This window comes from Hesperophylax consimilis, chromosome 26 (genome assembly GCF_061612785.1).
Source record: "Hesperophylax consimilis isolate HC1 chromosome 26, BYU_Hcon_1.0, whole genome shotgun sequence".
Lineage (NCBI taxonomy): Eukaryota > Metazoa > Arthropoda > Insecta > Trichoptera > Limnephilidae > Hesperophylax > Hesperophylax consimilis.
In genome coordinates, this window is record NC_142861.1 from 1771225 (window position 1) to 1795094 (window position 23870).

A 23870-nucleotide genomic window follows, 5' to 3' on the forward strand; every position below is an offset into this window, starting at 1 on the left:
AGTTTAGCGAGAGAATCAGCTTTCTCGTTACCCTCAATTCCTAGATGGCCAGGCACCCAAACCAGTATTGTCTCAAACATAGATTCGTTTAAAGAATCGAGGATTTTTTTAATATTACAAATAACATAGTCTTCTGGACATCGAACGATATTAGAGGAAATTTTTAATACTGCACTTAGAGAGTCAGTACACACTAAGGCTCGACGAATATTGAGGAGTTGGATTTGAATTAAAGCTTGTTCAATTGCGAAGCATTCTGCAGTAAATATGGAAATTTCTTTAGGCAATTTATAAGACAGATTAACATTGAATTCAGGAATATATACCGATGCGCCACATTCTTTGTGGTCGGATTTGGAACCATCTGTGTATATGAGGGAAAATCCAGGAAACTTTGAAAATATAAAGTTTTTAAAATGTTCTTCAACATTTTGAAAGTTATTAGCTGATGATAAAATGTTCGTCCGGAAGTCAGAAATTATTACGTTTGGGATAAAATTAATAGCATTAAACGGGGTACTGTAAATAGGAAGGATTGGATCATTTTGTAGATTTTGAAGGTAAGAAGACAGATATTTAAATGATAGAAAACTTTTTAATAAGAGAGGGAATCGATCTCTATCTATTACCCTCCTTCTGCTATTTAAATTACTTAACAAACGATCGAGACTCTGTTCCAATGGGTGACGCGAACTATGTTGTAGAAGTATTAAAATGACGCCACAAAGTAAATTAGCAACTATTGTAGAAGTATTAAAATGACGCCACAAAGTAATTTAGCAACTGTTGAAGAAGTATTCAAATGACGCTACAAAGTAATTTAGCAACTATTGAAGAAATATTAAAATGACACCCCAAAGTAATTTAGCAACTATTGAAGAAGTATTAAAATGACGTCACAAAGTAATTTAGCAACTATTGGAGAAGTATTAATATGACGCTACAAAGTAATTTAGCAACTATTGAAGATGTTTTAAAATGACGCGACAAATTAATTTATCAACTAAGTATTATAAAAAAAGTATTAAAATTCTCTTCAAATTATTCGTATTCCTGTTAAAAACTGGATTGCATCCGTTTAAAGAATGCGTTGACAGATTTTCTAATAATTATCAGTAAAACACGGTTGTGTTGTGGTTATGTCGGAACACGTGATCATAAAAACTCTAATGTTTTCGTCACTATATAATTAGAGGATAAACGCAGCTGCATGAACACGCTTTCCGATATATTATGAAAGTATTAATAGTTTATTAGGAAATTACTAATTTTTCTCCGTGTAGGAAGCCTTGCCGGGACTATGCTCTACCGCTGAGCTAAATATATAAAATAAGTGTCATGAAAATGAAGATGATGTTGGTAGTTCTTGGTCGAAGTATGATACAGAAAGGGGACATAGTCTATTTAGCAAGGCTGAGGTTCTGTGTTCAACTCCTAGATGTATTTTTGCATTTTTCTGTTGCAAATTTTCGTTTGAGAGTTGCCAACATTATCTTATATGAATGTTTCCAAACAAGCTTTTTGGATTTTCTTTTATTTTTTTAATATTTGTTTCTGTAGCAACTGGAATGTTTTACTTTCCACCTAAATAAGCTACAACGTGAACGAAATGGTCAGTACAGTACCAGCAACCGCGACATCGAGATCGGATTATTTTACCTACGTGACGCGCTTCGGAACATTCTCGAACCTTCCTTTCGTAAATCATTTTGTTGTATTTTCTACGTTTATTTATTGGTTTCGGATGTATTATTAAAAACCGCATCAGCCAAATTTCGTAGTTATTTATTAATAAAAAGAATACCGAACATAACTACATATATTAGGCCTTCTGCATTTTCTATGTAGGTACTTTAAACAAATTATTATGGGTCGTATATATAAAAAATAATAATGTTTCTTTGTTTGTCCCCTATAGAGTCAAAAACTATTTGACCGATTTCACAGAAAATTTCAAAGTTTGTTCTAATTAGTGCCAGCAGTGTTTAGAGAGTGATTTGAGTGGTAGTAGAATTAAAAGTGACATAACATAGATTTTCTAAAGTAACAAATAGTGAAGACCGAGGAAAACTGCACTGGAATGAGATAAAGTGTAGATTTATAGTCGAATTAATGTAGTTTTTTAACAGTAAACATGTGGATTTTATAATATTACACGAAGTTAATGGTAGAAAAGACAAGAATCAAATAATTATTTGTTGTAAAATGAGGCGTAGGTATTTGATGAACGAAGAAAAGGTTTGAGGACAATGTATGACTTGGAATTAAATGATTGAAAAGTCGAACGCACCGAGGAAGACATGACACAAACAAGTGAAAAAAAACTTATTATAATACAATAATGGAATTTCTACTTTTTACCTTTGGAACACCAGACCCTTTTTGAGAGAAATCAAAATTTAACTCTAAAGTGTTTCAAGTGTAAGCAATTTTGTATAAAAATTTTATGCACTTTCTCATGGCATACAGGTTTAAATCGCATATCAAAACATTTCAGCTAGGGCGAAATTTCAATGCCAGCAGCGCATGAACGGTGTGTCGGCGGGAAAAAAATCATGGCACTGGTGCACGAACGGTTATCCAGAGGTTAACATCCCCAAGTAACGCCGGGTACACATCAGTTAGTTAAATATAATATTAAATACAATATTTAAAAAAGTTTGGGAACCACTGCCTTTTCCAAGGAATCCCGCCCAAAGGAAATGTTAAATTTTAAAATATTCATATTAACGGTTTAACACTTCGCCCCACAAATGTTACAGAATCAAATAACACAATTCAATACCAATTATTACTCCTGGTACCTACCGTGGAATATAGAATCAGTAAATAATTTTATACAGAGCTCGTTAATAACATTTAATGCATCAAATTAACAATTATTTGGTGCGTATATAAAGCCAGATTGTGTAATATATTGTATCAGTAGAGTATCAGACAGTAGTTGACCATAATATCTCAACAACATGGCGTTTATTAAGGTGCAAATTACAATAATTTAACTTCTGATTTCTGTGTTGAATTCCTCGACAACATTGGTCTCTTCAAGATCTAGGTTCAATCCGTCATCTCATTAAAAAAACCCATACAGCATCCACTGTTTTTAAAGAATAAAGCTTTCAAGGCTTCCTTGAGGAGTTTAAAAAAACATCTTCTCTTTATTGAAATATTTTTTCATCCACATGTCATACCTGATTCTAAATTCTTTTCAATAATTGATTACCTATCATAACTAATTCAAGATTATTTTTAATGATTAATTACCCATCATACCTAATTCCGGACTGTGGAAAAGATGAAAAATGACCATCAAGTTGTGTTTATTGATCTAGAAAAATCTATAATATAATATTGTTATTTTCCAGATGTCAGTGTGTCTGATAGCATTGACTGCTATGTGCAGCGGAAACCCTGCCACCTCTTACAGTAACGTGGTTCAAGGAGATGGACATTTGAAGGTTTCCACAGGAGTTCTAGGACACGGATCAAGCTACGGTGGATATGGTGGTGGATACGGTGGAAAAAGCTACGGAGGTTTAGGGTATGGTGGTCTTTCTCACGGTAACCTCGGTTATAGCTCTGCTTTAAGCCACGGTTATGGTCAGAGCTACGGACTCCAAAACTACGGAGGTCCCAACTATGGGGGGTTTAGTAATGGAATTCAAAGCTATGGTGGTCTCAACCATGGAAGTCTTGGTTATAGCAGCGGTCTTGCTCACGGATATGGCGGGCTCAGTCACGGAAACCTTGGTTATGGTGGTCTTGGCTACAGTAGCCAAAGCTATGGCGGTCTGAACCATGGAAACCTCGGATACAGCAGCGGACTGTCTTATGCTGAACAAAGCCATGGAGTGGGATACAATACCCTGGGACATGGAGGTCTGGGATACAGTGGAGGAATTGGTTACGGATCAGCTCACCATGGACATCAGGAAGACTATTATCATGTGAGTGGTTGAAAGAAATCTACAGACGGTTTTCAATAATTGATTTTACATAAAACTATTTATGATACCCAACTTTTGTTTGTGTTTCTAGGCTCGCTCATCTTACGCATTTGACTATGGAGTAAAGGACCACAATACAGGAGACATCAAGTCTCAGAAGGAAGTTAGAGATGGTGGTGTTGTCAAAGGTAAATATATACTTTAATCTAAAGATAGTTTTTCATAACTCTTCCAGCAATCAATTAATTAACACATCCACCAACATTTAAGTATTTCATTACAGCTTCTCATTCATAATTGATAATAAAAACTAGGAATCCAGTTGTTTCAAATTATTAAGCTCAGGAGTACCACAAGGCTTTGATTCAGGACATATCGTAAAGGTTATTGTTTTTTTTAATAATCTATCTAACTAACATTGTATGTCATTCTTTCAGGCCAATACTCTCTTGTGGAGCCAGACGGTTCAATCCGCGTGGTAGACTACAAAGCTGATGATGTCCATGGTTTCCAGGCTCATGTCAAAAAGATTGGCCCCACTGTCCATCGTCAACCCCATTACCACCACTAGGCATTCACAATATATTGCTCTAGCAATTTGACTGATTCTTCCTCGACTTGTTATCGACCGCATGTGATATTTTTTGTATAAAGTGTAAAAATGTACTATAATAATAATCGTATTTAATAAATAAAAACACATTTAGCAAACAAATTACGATGCTGTTTTAATTAGTAGATGATGATATCGTAAATATATATTTAACCATAATTAATTAATTAATTCATTATTAAGGTACAGATTATTACTATTATTGAAAAACTAACGCAGGGGTAGGCAGAGAGGACGGACTGCCAAACAACTCGGTCTTGACACACACTCCTTGCCTCATTCACATTCATACACCGTCTCATACATCGTCCCATACATACTCTTCTGTTATTCTGACACTTGACATGACGCGACTCAATTATCTGATTCACTTGATCGTGCCATGTCTTCCTCGGGCGTCCCCGACTTCTGCTACCATTCAAATTTGCGTCATAATAATAATAATAATAATTGGATGATGATTGATGATGATGATGATCATCTATTATGCGTATAGCGCATAGATAGCGTATAGCGCCGTTTTTGTGCAAAATCACCTCTATATTCTCCTTACACTCCTTTCTTCGTTCACTCACTCTACATGCACAAACCATCTAAGGGTCCCTATCTTAATCTGCCTTTCTTGATGTCATGCATTCTTTGTGGATCTCCACATTTCTCACACGATCATTGTTTCATGGTTTACATGGTTTAACCGCACATACGCGTCAGTGATCATTTGTACAGCATTCAGTCTACTTTCATCCTTCCTCTGTCAGTCCCACGCCTCTCTCCCATACATCAGGGTAGGTATCAATAACATGCACAATCTAAAATAACACTAAATCTACATGCAAATAAATAACAAATTATTGATTGATAGTGATGACTAGTATAAAGTATCTCTACTCATAAACCATGTTTTCAGCATATATCTGAATCTACAGGGTTTTCCAATAAGAGGTGTTATTTTGATATTCAATCGTAAAAGTTTGATGGTTTCGTTGCTTTTGTGGCATATGGCGCCGTCTTGTTAAAAGTAAACGCTGTCCAGATCAATACCATCCAATTTCAGCCATAAAATATCATTAATCATCTCTCAATAGCGCAATCCATTCACCGTAACTCTTGCTCCAGCAATCATTTTCAAAAAAGTAAGGTCCAATGACTCCGCCGGACCATAAACCGCACCAAACAGTAACACGTTGAAAATAGAGAGGCTTTTTGACAAAAACTCTTGGGTTTTCCGAGTCCCAGATGCGACAATTTTGCTTGTTGACGAAGCCACCGAGGTGGAAATGGGCCTCATCACTCAAGATGATTTGCATTTGATTCACTCCAGTGAATTTTAATTTTTCAATTTCAGTGCCGGCAACCCGGGCGTTTATTTATTATTAGTTATGTACATACATGATTTTTCTCCTTACCCTCCTCACTAGACAAAGTCTGTTCTGAGGCTGGTAAATTATTTCAATGTGTTGTTGAAGCGTGTATCGTTCCATTTTTATTAATGGCGTAGTTTTTACTTGTTAAATATCAAAAAATGACAGCTTCAAAAGTAACATCTACTGAAATAGCGGGCTATTCAAAATATCACCTCTTATTGGAAAACCCTGTATTTTGGAATTTGAAAATTTATATATTTCTTGGACATGTTGAACATTTTGGGCACGCTATACTCTAGGGTTCGCTGTCCGTATTTATTGTTGTGTTAGAAGAAGCATGCCTTCATTCTTTGTGAACCTAGTGTTGTGCTCATGTTCTACGTTCCTCTTATACTCAGAGTCAGATATATGGTGAATCAATATTTTGTCCCATAGTAAGGCCTGCACAGGCAAGATATTTAAGTTTCGATCCAACAATGAAATATTTCGTCTATGTGAAAGATTTTTTTGAACTAGTAATTTAAGCACAATCTTATACTGATTATAAATAATTTAAATTGGTCATACTATAATTTGCTCAAATGCGTATTCCATATCATAAAGTTGATTCTGCAAGTGAGATGTAAATACTGTTTAAAATATTCACAGGAACGAAATAATTCACTTTATACAGACTACTAACTATCGCTCTCAGTCTTTTACAATTTTTGTTTATTTAAATGTCTCATATAAACCTTGAGGCTAATTTGATCGCATCTGGGGGTTTCATAGAAATCGTTGTATCTCCCTTACTGTTATGGTTAAAAATATAATCTAAACGGTGTTAGAAAGAAAAAACACCACGCTTTATATTAAAATCTAGAAGTTAACCGCAGAAGAATGAAAATGTGCACCTTTATGAAACTAAAGGTTCCGATTGCATTAAAAAAATATTCATTATTTTTATATGTAACGACAAAAAATTGAGATGACAATAATGTTTGTATTACACTTGTAAAAAAAAGGTATGTTTTAATAAAATTTTTCGTCACCAGTAGTTTTAGTTCCAAAAATATGAGGTGAGCCATTTTAAATTGTTTTTTATATTCGCCTTCTTAAATTTAATATGGTGAAAATAATATTTTTTTATTTATAATAAAAAAATTTGTATGTATAAGTGTATTTTATCACTTTTGAAAAGCAGTTTTTAATTTTCGGATACTTACAAAAACATTCCATTTTTGGAAATACTCCCGACTTCTGTCAAAACATGTCAGAGGCCTGACGCAATCAACAGTCATTCTCAAATAAACGTATTCACTTACCAGTTCAATTCTATCGCATATGAAGAGCTGCAAAATGAAAAAAAGTTTCATCTAAAACCGGTTAGCATAGGTAAAAATGCCGACAGTCTGGATGTTAGGGTGATGTTTGGTAAGAATGCCGCCAGTCTGGATGTTAGGGTGATGTTTGGTAAGAATGCCGCCAGTCTGGATATTAGGGTGATGTTTGGTAAGAATGCCGCCAGTCTGGATGTTAGGGTGATGTTTGGTAAGAATGCCGCCAGTCTGGATGTTATGGTGATGTGTGGTAAGTTTGATAAAACCTACAAAAAGGCTTTACAATTTTCGCAAGTATCATTGATAAATCTACCAAACACTACTTTAAAGGAATATCAAGAACAATAGTTGAAATAAAAAGTCACAATGCCCATGAAATACTTATTTTGCACTTGCGTGTTTTATAATACACATTATTACGTTACGGGCTGATTGGCGCATTATATTTACCTGACTGGCCGGCTACTTCAATGGAAAATTTGAATAACTCATGCTCTTTCATCATTGCGCATAAAGAGGCAATGATGACTTTGTACAACTGCATTATAAGGTCTAAAATTGAATACGCCTCTGCTGTATAGGTCCCATACCAACAAAAATACATTGAAAAATTAGAACAGATTCAAAAAAAGGTTTTGAGATACATGTATCTGAGAATGCACGGAGAGTACCCGCGATTCAGGCATCACGAAGATTTGCTTGCCGAAACGCGCTACCAAAGTCTCCACTCGAGGAGGAGTGGGGCCCTTGCAGTAACGGCGTACAAAATTCTTAATAATTTAATAGATAGCCCATACCTTCTGGAATGCTATAAGTTGTTCGTACCGAACAACTACAGCCAGGGACGGCACCATGATCTGCTATGTATCCCACGTGGCAGAACGGACGTACTGGCTCGGCATAGCATGACACGAGGTATGGCGCTGTAAAACAACGCCTCCAAGACTATCGATATGTTTAATAGTAGCCTTTAAGAATTCAAGAGGCATTTTTTCTTTCATTGTTTCGTATCATCAATATGTAGTTAATGTTACATGTGTATTGTAAATGGACACACAGTCTGTAATACACAACAAATAATGCCTTATTAATTATCTATTCACTTGGTTCATTATTAGTAGAAAATATAAATAAGTGGGAAGGGCAAGGAATAAATCGATGACAAATCCATCCAAAGATGACATAATGAGGAAAATAATTTCTCTCGTGGCCTATGTCATATTTGGGGATTCTGTGTGGAGGTTTTTTTTAAGGAAAGGAAGGAGAGGAACGAAGAATCTGAGGGTCAGTGTGTCCAGGAGTGACGCACGTTAGAAAGAGATAAAAAGATCTCCCACAACTTATCTCTTCAAATCCGACCCTAGACTTGGACAATCATCACCAAACAACTTGGGTGATCTATGGTAGAGCTGTTGGTTATTTAATGAATGATACACATACCGCTTCCCAAATTAGCTTGTTACGTTAAGTTTTAAGTGAAAACAATTACGTGTTTGTAAAGCATCTATCAAGTTTACTCACTTTTTTTCATATATTTTAGTGAGAAATTTTCGGTTCCATGATAACTCAACACATTGACAATTCAACACACCTTTAAAAAGTGATATAAAGTCATTAGAAAAGATGAAAAAAACAAACCTGTAAACCTAACCTAACTTAACCTAACCTACTTAACCCATTTAATAAAGTTTTTGTTTCATAACTTTCCATGACTTTATATAACTTTTTAAAGATGGTTAATTGTCATTTTGATGAGTCACTTTTTTTTGGACAACTGTCTTGTTTTGGGGTCGTGGTCTCCGAAATGACTACTCGTTGAAGGCTAAGTTTTCAGGCCAGATTATGGGTTCCAGGAAAAAAGCCAGCAGTTTTCTTAAATGCCCATGTTTAATTAAGCATATCGTTCATGCTTCATTATAATATTCATTAGAGATTATTTTAGACTGGTACTACTTTGTTCCAAACCTCAAAAATATGGTAATTTTCCCATTTCGCGTTTTGTTGCTAACTTCACGTTTCTTCAGATGACATTTGTAATGTCATTGACCCGGTCTGTTTTGAATTTCTTCGAAATCCGGCCAATTCGATTAAGCGTTCCGTATTTGGTTTGGTAAATCGACATTTTGATTTAAAAGCCTTTTACGGCGTCTAAATAAATAAATAAATAATGTTTGCAAGTTTACCATAACTTTGTTCAAAAAAAAAAAAATATATATTCCTCTGATAGTGGTGAAAATGGATATTACTGCTTTTTTACATTTTCATTGCGCGACGATATTCGTCAAATCAACCATTGTTAACAAAGTACGCATACTACGATCGTAATACGTTCCTGTTCCTGGGGGTCGGGCAGTTTAAAGATCTGTCTACTTCTAATAGAGTCGTATTATTATGAGTAACGTTTTCTACTAACCCGTTCTTATCCCCCCGCATTATCTATTAGGAAGAAGACGGTTACCCTATAGTTTAGAACGTCAACAACGAATGGTGCACCTTAGCTAACAGGGGAGAATTTGAAGGTCCGAGAAACGGAATGATTAATGTTATCATAGTGATTAATTTATTCAGTGTTAATTAATAATAAATATACAACCGAATTTGCAATAAGTTGGTGAGTATATAAGGCCAAATTAAGCCATATATTTTGTCAGATACAGTTGTTGAGTACCAGCCAACAGTGAACAGTTAAAATAATAGTGTAGCAATATGGCGTTTATCAAGGTTCACTTTTGTAACAATAATAATTTTATATATTTTTTAATTTCCGTCTCTTATTGCAAAGGAAATTCTGTATGGTGCTAATTTATAATTTATTTTCTCCTTCACATCAAACCCAACGTATTTGAATGTGTCTTCAATATGATGTTCAACTTGGGAGGCGGGTATGGGTACCGCCGCCCCGGGAACCATTAATTGGATAACCAACACCTATATCTGCCATAGATTACCCCAAGTGGATCGCTACGTTTGGCGACTTAGCAGGGGCGCCCGGGTTCCACCAACTGCGTGGTGGGCTGGATTGGGAGAGACTGGTGAAGAGAGACCTTTTGACCTCTCCACCAGGACTCTCTCAGAACATCGCCTTGAACCGTAGTGGGAGGGATGGATTCACACGTCTTTCACTCCTGGACACACTGACCCTCAGATTTCTACACGCCACCCCTTTCCTTCCCAGAACTTTCTCTCTTTCCTTTTTTAAAAAGACCCTGCACGCAGCACCCCCAAAGTTGACATAGGTTCTGAGGGAAATTATTTTCCTTGGGGCTTCCCGTGTGGAGCTAATGCAAAATAACCTTTGATATTGTTCCTTTGTCGAGTAAAATATTTAGAAAAATTGTATGAAAGTCCTGATTTGTCCATGTTGTTTTTAATTAATTAACAATTCAATTAATTCATCTGTTTTATGCCTTTCCAGATGTCAGTGTGCCTGGTGGCATTGTCTGCCATGTGCAGCGGAAACCCTGCCACATCTTACAGCAACATAGTCCGAAATGATGGACATGGGGCAGGCTATGGTGGCCAAAGCTACGGAGGACTGGGATATGATGGACTTAGCCACGGCTATGGAAGTGATCTGAACTACGGCGGTCTCAGCCATGGAGGTTTAGGATACGGTGGGCTTAGTCACGGAATTCAAAGCTACAATGGTCTCAGCCATGGAAACCTTGGTTATAGCAGCGGTCTTGGTCACGGATATGGCGGGCCCAGTCACGGAAACTTTGGTTATGGCGGTCTTGGTTACAACAGCCAAAGCTATGGCGGTTTGAGCCATGGAAACCTCGGATACAGCAGCGGACTGTCTTATGCCGGACAAAGCCATGGATTGGGATACAACACTCTGGGACATGGAGATCTGGGATACAGTGGAGGACTTGGTTATGGAGCAGCTCACCATGGACATCAAGAAGATTATCATCATGTGAGTGGTTCAAAGAAATCGAAAGACGGTTTTCAATAATTCATTTCACATAAAACTATTTATGATACCTAACTTTTGTTTGTGTTTCTAGGCTCGCCCATCTTACGCATTCGACTATGGAGTAAAGGACCACAATACAGGAGACATCAAGTCTCAGAAGGAAGTTAGAGATGGTGGTGTTGTCAAAGGTAAATATATAATCTATCCTAAAGATAGTTTTCCATAACTTTTCCAGCAATCAATTAATTAACACATTCACCAACATTTAAGTATTTCATCACAGCTTCTCATTCATAATTGATAATAAAAACTAGGAATCTAATCGTTTCAAATTATTTAAGCACAGGAGTACCACGAGGCTTTGATTCAGGACCTATCGTAAATGTTATTGTTTTTTTAATAATCTATCTAACTAACATTGTATGTCATTCTTTCAGGCCAATACTCTCTTGTGGAGCCAGACGGTTCAATCCGCGTGGTAGACTACAAAGCTGATGATGTCCATGGTTTCCAGGCTCATGTCAAGAAGATTGGCCCCACTGTTCACCGTCAACCCCATTACCACCACTAGATGTTCATAAACTATTGCTACATCAATTTGACTGAGCCTGTTTCTCGACTTTCTATCGACCCGCATGTTATATTTTAAAAATTTGTATAATAACATTTTAAAATATTTTAATTAATAATGTATATAATAAATTAATAAATTATGGCAAAATATTACTTTGTTTTGTGTATGAAGGGCGGCCTCTGTAGTCGATGGGTATGACTTTCGACTAGCAAGCTGGAGGTCGCGGGTTCCCGGTATGCACAAGTAAATTTTATTTGATTAATATGTGTTATTTCACAAAATAATATATAGTATATTATATTATAGAGTGGAAGATACTCTCAGTATCGCCCTGGTGTAAGACCATCATTCAGAATTGATAATTTTCCTGAAATGGCTTTGGCCATGTTTGGTGACCAGATCTGAATAGCCAGTTACTTCCCGACCTTCCGCTTCCCCATCTTCTTCACCTCCCTTCGAACCTCAGCCTCACAACATACCCCAATTTGGGATGCCATTGTCTCACTGGTTCCAGCTGATTGGGAGCAGTTGGGACTCTTGTGCGGTTGTATATAAATATTTTTAAAAAAGAAAAATGTGATCTTTCTGAATATGTGAATTTGTAATTAAGTGAATGGTATAAATTCAAAGGCAATTCTGTAAAAAATAATAGATTCCGACAATACCAAGAAATTGGTGATGTATTGTTACCTTCTGAGACGAAGAGTCTCAAATACTCGTATAGCTACTCACTGTTAATGTTAACGAAGAAACAAACACAAACGCTGATCGTTAATCAGATAATATGGTTTATTTGCGGAAGTTCCATAGTGGTAGATATATCAGCATCGCTCTGGTGGAGAACGACCATATTTCAGAATTGAAATGTAGACTTGAAATGGCGTTAGCTGTGCTTGGTGTAACGACCACGTAGATTCATGAAAATATGAACAAAAATCGTTCCTCTTTTCTAAAAGCTCTTCTGTTTTAAATTTTTTATTTGTATAAATAAAGTAAATATACGATAACTTTTGTTATACATGATAATCATTGAACATTTCAATTACCCAGTAAGTAGAGAAATCTGGGGTCTAACTGGGGAGCTAGTCTATTTACTAACTAAATACACAATATTTATAAATAGTTAAGGTGGTCATAAATAGTAAGCATCGTTATTACAACAAAAATACAGTATATAAGTATTAAAAGGACAAAAGTAAAAAAAAATAACAATACATACATAAATTGCAACAGTGTACATGTAAAAATCATCGATCATTGTGTAGGTTTTCTGCAAAAAAAGCAATGTCAGTTGTTTTTTTTAAATTTTAAATAGTTTTTTCACTTTTTATTATATCTGGTAAATCGTTGAATAGCTTAGGGCCTAAGTATTGATAATGGTGTTGTGCAGCTGTCGTGTTGCATCTAGGTACATATATATTCCCAGATGTGCGTAGGTCTTAAGCTTCTCGTTGAGGACAGTTCAGATTCTTTAAAAACTTTTAAAATAGCACATCTTTTAAATAATTTTAAAAGAACCTTAGAACGGTAGAACCTTAAATTTATCGAATGCTGGAAAATCTCTAGGTTTTTAAAGAATAACTTTAATAATCATTTTTTGTGTTATCATTATCGGATATAAATGCTGCCCCATGCAATTACATCATACTGCAACACTGATTTTACAAGAGCAAAGTAAACCATTTTAATATTTGAAAGTTTTAGGATATTTCTTAAACGTTAAATGTAGTTTTTTTGCTTAAGGCCACGTAGTAAGCGCTCAAAGATGGTTTGAAAGGGCGATATGTAGGTACAAATTTTACAGGGAGGAAATGGTGAAAATATTTAATAAAAACGACTCGTTTGAAATATAGCAAAAATATCTTGCTTTGCAATTTTTATCTATCAAGGGAATTTCATATAATTAACGTTTGGGGATTACAAATGTATAGATATTATCTTCCAAAATAACATTTATTTTTTTAAGAACTCAAAAACTTGAAGCGTTAACGAGAAACGTGTTATAAATAGATAGAAATTGGGTTTGCGGGAGCTAAGTCCCAAGCATTTTCCGATATTAAAAACTGATTAATCTTTGTACTTCAAGTCGGGAATGTTCGAGGTAGACATGGCACAACAAATGAACCAAACTACTTTTTACTATTCGGTGTTTAACATAGGACATTTAAAAGGGAACTACTTTTTACTATTCGGTGTTTAACATAGGACATTTAAAAGGGAACTACTTTTTACTATTCCGTGTTTAACATAGGACATTTAAAAGGGAACTACTTTTTACTATTCGGTGTTTAACATAGGACATTTAAAAGGGAATTACTTTTTACTATTCGTTGTTTAACATAGAACATTTAAAAGGGAACTACTTTTTACTATTCGGTGTTAAACATAGGACATTTAAAAGGGAACTACTTTTTACTATTCGGTGTTTAACATAGGACATTTAAAAGGGAACTACTTTTTACTATTCGGTGTTTAACATAGGACATTTAAGAGGGAACTACTTTTTACTATTCCGTGTTTAACATAGGACATTTAAAAGGGAACTACTTTTTACTGTTCGGTGTTTAACATAGGACATTTAAAAGGGAACTACTGTTTACTATTAGGTGTTAAACATAGGACATTTAAAAGGGAACTACTTTTTACTATTCGGTGTTTAACATAGGACATTTAAAAGGGAACTACTGTTTACTATTAGGTGTTAAACATAGGACATTTAAAAGGGAACTACTTTTTACTATTCGGTGTTTAACATAGGACATTCAAAAGGGAACTACTTTTTACTATTCGGTGTTTAACATAGGACATTCAAAAGGGAACTACTTTTTACTATTCGGTGTTTAACATAGGACATTCAAAAGGGAACTACTTTTTTTTAAAGATTACATGAGTTCATAACACTGTTTAAGTTTTCGGTTTCTTCAAAGAAAAACATTTTTTTTTCTTCTTTAAATTTATTTCAGTGTTCTGATGTGAAAATAGTAAGGAAAAACATGTATGTTTTTTCTGCCGTGACGTTGCATTCATAAGTGCAAGATTCTTCTGTGATAGCAAGAAAAATAATAAACTATTCATCAAGCCATTTATCGCAGGGGTGAGCAGAGAGGGTGGATCACCACACAACTTTGTCTTGACACACACTTGCTTTGTTTACATTCATACAACGTCTCTAACACACTCTTCCGTTATTCTGACTCTGATATGACCCAAAAATATTTCCTGTTTTAGTAAGGTTTTTGATATAAAAAAATCGTGGAAAATAAAAACAAGTATTTTCTGTTTTAGTAAGGTTTTTGTTATTAAACAATCGTGGGATGTAAAAAGAAGTATTTTAGTAAGGTTTGTTTTATTAAAAAATCATGGGATGTAAAAACAAGTATTTTCTGTTTTAGTAAGGTTTGTGTTATTAAAAAATCATGGGATGTAAAAACAAGTATTTTCTGTTTTAGTTTAGTTAATTTTCTGAGCTTAATTTTTTTAGTTAATTTTCTGTTTGTTTTATTAAAAAATCATGGGATATAAAAACAAGTATTTTCTGTCTTAGTAAGGTTTATGATTTAAAAAAATCAATGGAATTAAAAACAAGCATTTTCTGTTTTAGTAAGTTTTGTGTTATTAAAAAATCATGGGATGTAAAAACAAGTATTTTCTGTTTTAATAAGGTTTTTGTTATTAAAAAATTCATGGGATGTTGGAATCATTCGTGAAGTTGAAAGCATTCATACAATATTTGACCCAGGATCATTGCCTATTTTAATAAGAAATCCACTTTGAGTGAGATGTTCCCTAATATTCAGGAACAACATTTTTAATTTTTTCCCGATATTTAGCGATTCCCCTTGGCCGGGAGACTTGTCGGTTTTCGGCTCCTTATGTAGCGGCGTTATCTGTAATCGGAAGCCCACATATTTTGGGTGCCGTCACTCACTACCCTACCTAGACACAAGGTAACAATAAACGTGCTGGCGTCTTCTACGCGAACAGCGCGGCGTACACAACCTTTGCATGTGGTAGTTGGCACTATAAAAAATAAACATTGTCAATTTTCCTTCAAAATAAAAAATTGTATTTGTTTTTTAAAGAAACACAAACATGGTTACGAATTATCTGACAATATTTGAAAATCTCCTACTACCACCACAGTAAGCGTAAAATATTGCTTGTGTTGTTGATGGAGGACGTAGCCAGCTGAGGAATTGAACACACTACGCCTGGGTGGGACAAAAACGCGATCATTAATATATTTCATAAATAGTTTTTCTGTATTAATCTGTACTTTATTTATCAATGCTATCGATTATTTTCTAATCATCCAACTATATTATAAACTTATAAACCTACCCTTCCCATTTTTTCTACCTTACAACTCCTGTGGTGATCTGTCTTTTTATTACTACTATCTGGCTGTTATTTACTTTACCGGTTTTGTTTTATATTAAGTACTAAATTATAATATGAACTAAACTTGTCAATTTGACTGGCCTAAAACAGGATCCATTCCTAGTTGGCTAGTCAAAGTTTCCGCATGTTTTATTGTATGATTTTTATGTGATATAATTTTTTTTTTTTTTTTTTAACTTCCGATTTAGTTGTCCGCGTTAAATCTTCCCCAAAGGAAAAACTTAACCCTTCCACTCACTTTTCCACAAATGATCATCTAGTCAATCAACATTATGTAAGTGCATTATATAAGCAAAATAAATACAAAACAATACAAGAACAACAACACGTCAACTCACCAGAGATCAAATGGGAAAATAATTCATCGACTCATGTATTCAAAATGACCGACTTTTGCATCTTTATATATAATTTTTTTGATAGATCTAATACGCCTAAATTTTTAATTAGAGAGCTTGGTATAATGCCAGTAGCCGAAATAACGAATGGTAATATTTTTATTATTATTATTATTATTACAGACTCAAAATTATTTTATGATCTGCTGAAATCCAAAATAGCAGGACAGTAACAAATTAATACATATTCACATCCGCCGTGGTGCATATTAAATTCCCATAACTCATGAACCACTGCCGTATTTCTCCAATATATTAATGCAAATAACCTTCATTTTAATATTATTTATTTATTGATTAAATGCGAGTATCTTAAACAATACTAATTTACTTAACTTTAATATTTAATAAAAATATTACATGCGGTATCGGTCGATAGCAAAAAGATAAAGAGTCAATCAAGTAGCCAGTGGAATAAACAATAGATTGTAAATGCCTAGTGGTGGTAATGGGGTTGACGATGGACAGTGGGGCCAATCTTCTTGACCTGAGCCTGGAAACCATGGACATCATCAGCTTTGTAGTCTACCACACGGATTGAACCGTCTGGCTCTACAAGCGAGTATTGACCTGGAAGAATGACATTAAATATTAGTATTTCCTACTAAAACGAACACATTTTAGGGAAGATCCTAAACCGAAACCTTGTGGTACTCCTGTGCTTAAATAATTTCAAACAATTGGATACCTAATTTTTAATATCAATCATTGAATGGGAAGCCATAATTAAATATTTAAAGGTTGGTGAATGACTTGATTAAATGATTTCTGGAAGGGTTATGAATGACAATCTCCAGGAAAGAGCATACATTTACCTTTGACAACACCACCATCTCTAACTTCCTTCTGAGACTTGATGTCTCCTGTATTGTGATCTTTTACTCCATAGTCAAACGCGTAAGATGGGCGAGCCTAGAAACACAAACAAAAGTTGGTTATCATGCATAGTTTTATGTAAAATCAATTATTGAAAACCGTCTGTCGATTTCTTTGAATCACTCACATGATGATAGTCTTTCTGATGTCCATGGTGAGCTGCTCCGTAACCAAGTCCTCCAATGTATCCCAGACCTCCATGTCCCAGGGTGTTGTATCCCAATCCATGGCTTTGTCCGGCATAAGACAGTCCGCTGCTGTATCCGAGGTTTCCATGGCTCAAACCGCCATAGCTTTGGCTGCTGTAACCAAGACCGCCATAACCAAGGCTTCCGTGACTAAGCCCGCCATATCCGTGACTAAGTCCGCTGCTGTAACCAAGGTTTCCATGGCCGAGACCATTGTAGCTTTGAATTCCGTGACTTAGCCCGCCGTATCCTAGACTTCCATGGCTGATACCGCCGTAGTTTTGGAGTCCATAGTTCAGATCACTTCCATAGCCATGGCTAAGTCCAGCATATCCGAGTCCTCTGTAGCTTTGACCACCATATCCCCCATGGCCACCATAGCCTCCCCCATGTCCATCATCTCGGACTATGTTGCTGTAAGAGGTGGCAGGGTTTCCGCTGCACATGGTGGACAATGCCACTAGGCAGATTGACATCTGGAAAGACATAAAGTATTATGTATTATTGTCTAATAGAAATTATGAAGAATCAGAAACTTTCATACATACGTGCATGTTGAACAAAAAATATGATCATTCTGGAACTAAATTCAAATGTGTCAAAGATATTCATTTGTGATTAATTTGTATGTAGAAGAGACAGATGACTTGATTTTTTTTAATGCGCAAAAAATTATTATTTCTAGGTTTTTGTATTGAATTTATGCGGCACACTGTACTTTCGTTTCTGCTGAATTATTTAAAAAATATATTGATTTTTGTACCTTAATAAACGCCATTGTATTAAGATATTATTGTTCGCTGTGGTCTGGCACTCAAATGATAAAACGTATTACTTAATTCGGCTTTATATACCCAATGACTAATTGTGATTTTTGCTGGACGTGTTATTAATTAGCACTGTATAAATTACCTACTGATTGATATTGGCAATGTTCCCAGCAATGAAGTAAATGTGATTGCCTTCAGATAATTATTTCTTTAGCCTGGAAGAAATTTCATATCTTTGCATTTATGTGCTCTGGGGATTTCGCTTTAACTGAAAGTATATATTAACTAAGCCTACACTATATTTCGTAGCATGGTAGGCGTAGAAGATATAACTACACGCATGTCTGCCTTTGCATACTTTCCTTGCTTCATTTACATTCATACAGCGAACATACATATATTTACGTTATTCTAACTGAAAATGATGCCTCCATCAGAATACACTCGTGTTTGAATTCCGATGAATGTGTTCAGTGCCCCTACATTGAGCGCTCTACTCAGATGAAGTACCTCGGCCTCACCATTGATCCATATCTCAAATGGAACCTTCATACCCAAATAATTGCAAACAAAATAAGAAAAACCATGCACTTTTTTAGAATCATACGAAACTTTCTCGGCTTTCAACACCTGAAAATGATTTATTTTGCAGTCTGCCAATCTATTATTGAATATGGTATCATAGCATGGGGAGGCGGCATTTCATCTGCACTAGACCCAATCATAAAGGCTCAGAAAACAATCTTAAAAATAATTCTAAGGCTACCTATAATTACAGACTCGAATCTAATTTTTAATATTATGAATGTGTTTGATGTTCGGTAGCTATATGCAAAAACTATTCTAACTCATCTATACTCAAATATACATAATTACTACGTAAAAAGTTCAAATACACGATGTACACGAAGCATCAACAAAATCTTACTACAAATTCCGATAACACATACTACGTTTGGTCAACGAAACTTTAAATACTTTGCGACAAGACTCTACAACAGGGGTGCTCAAACGGTCGATCGCGATCGACCGGTCGATCGCAAGTAAGAACAAATAAACTTGCGATTCTGAATAAATATAAGTTTTTAATAAGAACAAATAAACTTGCGATTCTGAATAAATATAAGTTTTTTCATTGACTTTTAGTGCAGACCTCCACCTACCTTGACTAAAAAAATGCATATTGCGAACTAATTTCTGTCGTTCCTCCAAATTCTATGTGGATTCGTAGCCATGCAATTATGCAACGTCCCTATATATACACTTATACCTGCGCTACGATACACCCTACCTACATAGACGACAATCCTGCATCACACATACTTGCAGCCTCTCAGAGTCGATCGATCGGAATCTAATAATATTGAGGTAGATCGCCAGCAGTTCAACTTTGAGCACCCCTGCTCTACAACATTCTTCCAGACAATATAAAACAATGTGATTCACAATTTTTTTTTAAAGATAATGTAAAAATTTGGATTAAAAATAAGAATAGGGCCTTTACCGGTGCATTCACCCAAATTCGCAGTTATTGAAGTCACCACATTATTGAGCGAATACTTCTTAATACAAATATAGGTATGTTCAATGGTATTAGGAACTAACACTAAAAATTCTGCCTCAACACAGGCTAGCCTAGTGAGGCGGTATTTGAGAAATCACAACTGTAGTTTTATTTGCTATTTACCTTCACAATATTATGTTTGTATTAATATTTCTTCATTTTTGTTAATTTAATAACCTTAAATATAAAAGTCACAAATCAATGTACACCATAATATGTATGTATAGTTGTAATGTGTAAACTTTCCTAAATAAAGATATTATTATTATTATAAAGGTTGATATTTTCAGTTTTTTTCACACTATGCAATAATTACAATAGCGTGTTCAGGCGAGAATTCTGCTTAGAGTTCGTTTGCTTTGATCAACCCTGAACAGGACACAAGAACGTGTTGAACGCGCAGGTACATTGAATAATCTTATTTTGCAACTCTGGGCATTGAATATTATTATTAACTACTTTATACAGGAATAGTGCATCCTTATGATGCCTCCGTGCACTCAGTGAATCAATTTTAAGGTATGAAGCTGCCTCTGCATAATTATTAAATCTTACAAATGACTTGTAAAAAAGATATTTTAGGAATTTGTTTTGAATTGCTCCGATTTTATTTATGTGGATTTTGTAAAATGGAGACCAAACAACTGATGCAAACTCCAAATGACTTCGTACATAGGCAAAGTAGAGTTGCTTAATGATATCGATGCTATTAAAAAGTTTTGTGTTTCTTATGATGAAGCCTAACATTTTAGCAGCTTTATTTGTAATTTAATGTATTTGAAGGTTATATTGTAGTTTACTATAATGAGCAGTAAAGTCGCTTCCATCGGTCTTGAAGCCTTTTCAGTTGTCCTTATTTGATTCGCATACTAGTTTTACCAGATAAAAGTTTCAAGGATCTAGTTTCTACGACATTTGCAATAATATTTGGATGATTTTTATCACGCCGCTTTTGTGATAAATAACCTCAAGGGTGCAAAACAACATATACAATATACTAGCTGACGTGTACCCGGTGTTGCTCGGGATTATGATTGGTTTGGAGTAATGTTTTGAAGTTGTCAATTCTAGTGTGCCTGAAAACTGAGTCTATTTTTAAAGATGTTTGAATTGAAAGGTTTAATTTTAAGGGTTTTTTCATTTGATCGTACAACGTCTTCCCCGAGCGTGCCTGTCTTCCACCATTCATGCTGTATACCATATTGTTACTAAAAAAAAACTACATTATATCGAATTTTATCAAACAGCGTATCTCATTCAAGTGCAGAGACCACTCTCTAAATACTCTTGGCACTAATAAGAACAAACTTTGAAATTTTCAGTGAAATCAGTCCAGCAGTATTTGAGTCCATTGGGGATAAAAAAAAACCAACATTTTTATACATATAGATTTCTAAAATGTTCTATCGTATACATATCTATCTATAGACTAGAAAAACTATTGTAAACTAATGGCTAAACAAATGGATTCCACCGGTTCGTCGATCACTAATACAAAACTATATGTACAATGCATTTGACCAATGAACGTGATGATGCGTTAGAATGTACATGTATTATTATTTATTTATATTCTTTACAGACAGAATACTGAGATAATATACAGTACCATACTTAGCTGGTAGGACACTTGAGATTAATACTGTTTATTGTTTATTACAGAAATTTAGATTCAGTTCGCATGCAGAGGACATAATTGGAAGTGCCACTTTTAATTCTGGTATTTATTCTAACAAAACATATTTATATTCTTTAATGGGAATGTTAAGGAGAAAAAAAAAACAAATTTATGTTGAGCGGTACAACGGTACGTGGTTTTGGTTAGAATTTTTCTTCCTAAATATTATTCTTCCCTCGGTATGATTGAGAGATTGAGGAGTAAGGCTTTGAATAATGTAAATCCGACAAGAAAAGTGTGATTAGGATGTATTATAGGCAATACTAAACTACTACTCTCAGTCAGGTATATTTAAAAATTGTTAATGAATATAAGTCTAATTTTAATGGCTGATGAAAACATCATCACAGCACTCACTGACGTTTTGATCAATCAAACTGAGCGACCACTAAGTAACATTTTGACTCTACTTAAATCAGGTCAGAAACGACTGAAGGTAGGTTTTAATTCAGCGTTTGTAATGCCACGCAGTCTTGCAGGACAAGGAATGAGTGTCGAGAGACGTAAACCATTATAGCCGAAAGTCAAAAATACTTGGAGCAGGTGGATGAGTTTGTGTATTTAGGAAGTATGTTCTAGAGAGACGGGAAGGCTGACAGAGATATTGAAACAAGGGTAAATGCAGGTAATTCCGTTAATGGAGGATTGAACGCCGTTGGCGCTAACAAAAAAATGTCCAAAGAAGCGAAGTTAGCAGTCCACAACGGAGTGCTGGAACCTACCTTGATGTATGGAAGCGAGGCATGGAACTGGCAAAGAAAGGATGAAAATAGATTAAATGCTGTTGAAATGAGATCCCTGAGGCGTATGTGTGGTAAAACCATGTTTGATCGTGTGAGGAATGTGGAGATCCGCAAAGAGTGCAAGGCTGATGTAAGCATAATGAGTAAGATTAAGAAAGGGACGCTTAGATGGTTTGGGCATGTAGAGCGAATGAGCGAAGACAGGAGTGTAAGGAGGATATATGATGCCAATGCGAATGATAGCAGAAGTCGGGGACGCCCGAGGAAGACATGGCACGATCAAGTGAATCAGATACTCGAGTCGGAATAATAGAAGAGTATGTATGAAAGTGAATGAGGCAAGAAGTGTGTGCCAAGAGCGAGTTGTTTGGCGGTCCGTCCTCTCTGCCTACCCCTTCGGGGAAACGGCGTGATGGTTAGTTAGTTAGTTAGTTAGTTAGTCAAAAAATATTACATCATTTGGAGACAGATTAAACTTTATTCAGAAAAACGCTGTTAAAATAAAATTAAAAAAAAACACATAAAAGTTCAACCCATCAGTTCACAGGGAATTTAGTCAGACATTCCTAACTAACTAACATTTTCTCGTAAGGATCCTTCAGTTATTCTGACTATTGACGTGGAACGACTCAAGTATTTGGTTCACATTTCTTTCTCGACCGTCCCCGATTTCTTTTACCATTCACATTACCGTCATATATTCTCCTTACACTTCTTTCTTCAATCATTCGCTCTACATACCTATATCATCTAAGGGTACGTATAAACACGAGAGCCGATCTGCTGAGTTGAACCACGTCTTATGGGAAAGAACGAACTTCGTTGCCTTCTCGTATTTCATGTCTTTTTTCGGTTTTTCTCACGTTTATACACAGTATAATAGTCCCTTTCTTAATCTTACTCATTACGCTCAACATTGTTTCTTTGCGAATCTCCATATTCCTCGCACGATCATACGTAGTTTATTTAGACATACCCCTCAGGGATCTCCTTTCTACAGCATTCAGTCAACGTTCATCCTTTCTCTGCCAGTTCCATGCCTCACTGTCATACATCACGATTGGTACCAGCACTTCATTGTTGACTGCTAGCTTCCTTGGATACTTTTTTTAACATTCCTGACTAGACATAATAATATATTATGTAAAACGTCATACGCAATGAATGTTGTTTTATTCCGCATCAGTTAAATTATTCCTGCATAATTTTATAACGCAGAAGTAGAACAACTTCACGGATCCAACTCACCGTGTAATCATTTCTACGCCAATGGAAATGTGTAAATACCTTGCTAATTATTTAAAAAACATTAACACACTTTATTGAAGTCGTGATCTTGAATTTGGATATGCTCTGCTGATTTACGTACTTATTTAACATATTAATAATAATTATAATACGCAACTTTTGTTGGTAATAATATTATGTGTGATTATTGGATAAACGCCTTTTTGTTTTTTTTTTTTTATATAAAAGGCCAAGTAGACATCCAAATAGTATCAGTTCTTCCCTCACC

The 23870-nt window shown here is 35.2% G+C and overlaps 2 protein-coding genes across 2 annotated transcripts; one reads left to right on the forward strand and one right to left on the reverse strand.

Moving 5' to 3' along the window:
- The first annotated feature begins 9902 nt into the window (after positions 1–9902).
- On the forward strand, positions 9903–11733 carry LOC149410961 (uncharacterized). Its single transcript, XM_089647605.1, has 4 exons — positions 9903–9964; positions 10659–11162; positions 11254–11377; positions 11600–11733. Exons 1-4 carry the CDS (start codon positions 9950–9952, stop codon positions 11731–11733), a joined length of 777 nt encoding a protein of 258 aa, XP_089503731.1. The 5' UTR covers positions 9903–9949.
- Positions 11734–16933: 5200 nt separating this feature from the next.
- On the reverse strand, positions 16934–18411 carry LOC149410962 (uncharacterized). The gene is made up of 4 exons (XM_089647453.1): positions 18363–18411; positions 17539–18075; positions 17351–17447; positions 16934–17105 (listed from the first exon to the last, which is right to left on the reverse strand). The coding sequence occupies exons 1-4, from the start codon at positions 18375–18377 to the stop codon at positions 16972–16974; spliced, it is 783 nt and encodes a 260-aa protein (XP_089503579.1). The 5' UTR covers positions 18378–18411; the 3' UTR covers positions 16934–16971.
- Positions 18412–23870: the final 5459 nt, after the last annotated feature.

Coding starts and splice junctions, on each gene's coding strand:
- LOC149410962 (XM_089647453.1), bottom strand. Junction 17,448..17,538: donor ATCAGAAAGACTATCATCAT/GTGAGTGATTCA, acceptor TTGTGTTTCTAG/GCTCGCCCATCTTACGCGTT. Junction 17,106..17,350: donor AGATGGTGGTGTTGTCAAAG/GTAAATGTATGC, acceptor TCATTCTTCCAG/GTCAATACTCGCTTGTAGAG.
- LOC149410961 (XM_089647605.1), top strand. Junction 11,163..11,253: donor ATCAAGAAGATTATCATCAT/GTGAGTGGTTCA, acceptor TTGTGTTTCTAG/GCTCGCCCATCTTACGCATT. Junction 11,378..11,599: donor TATAATCTATCCTAAAGATA/GTTTTCCATAAC, acceptor TCATTCTTTCAG/GCCAATACTCTCTTGTGGAG.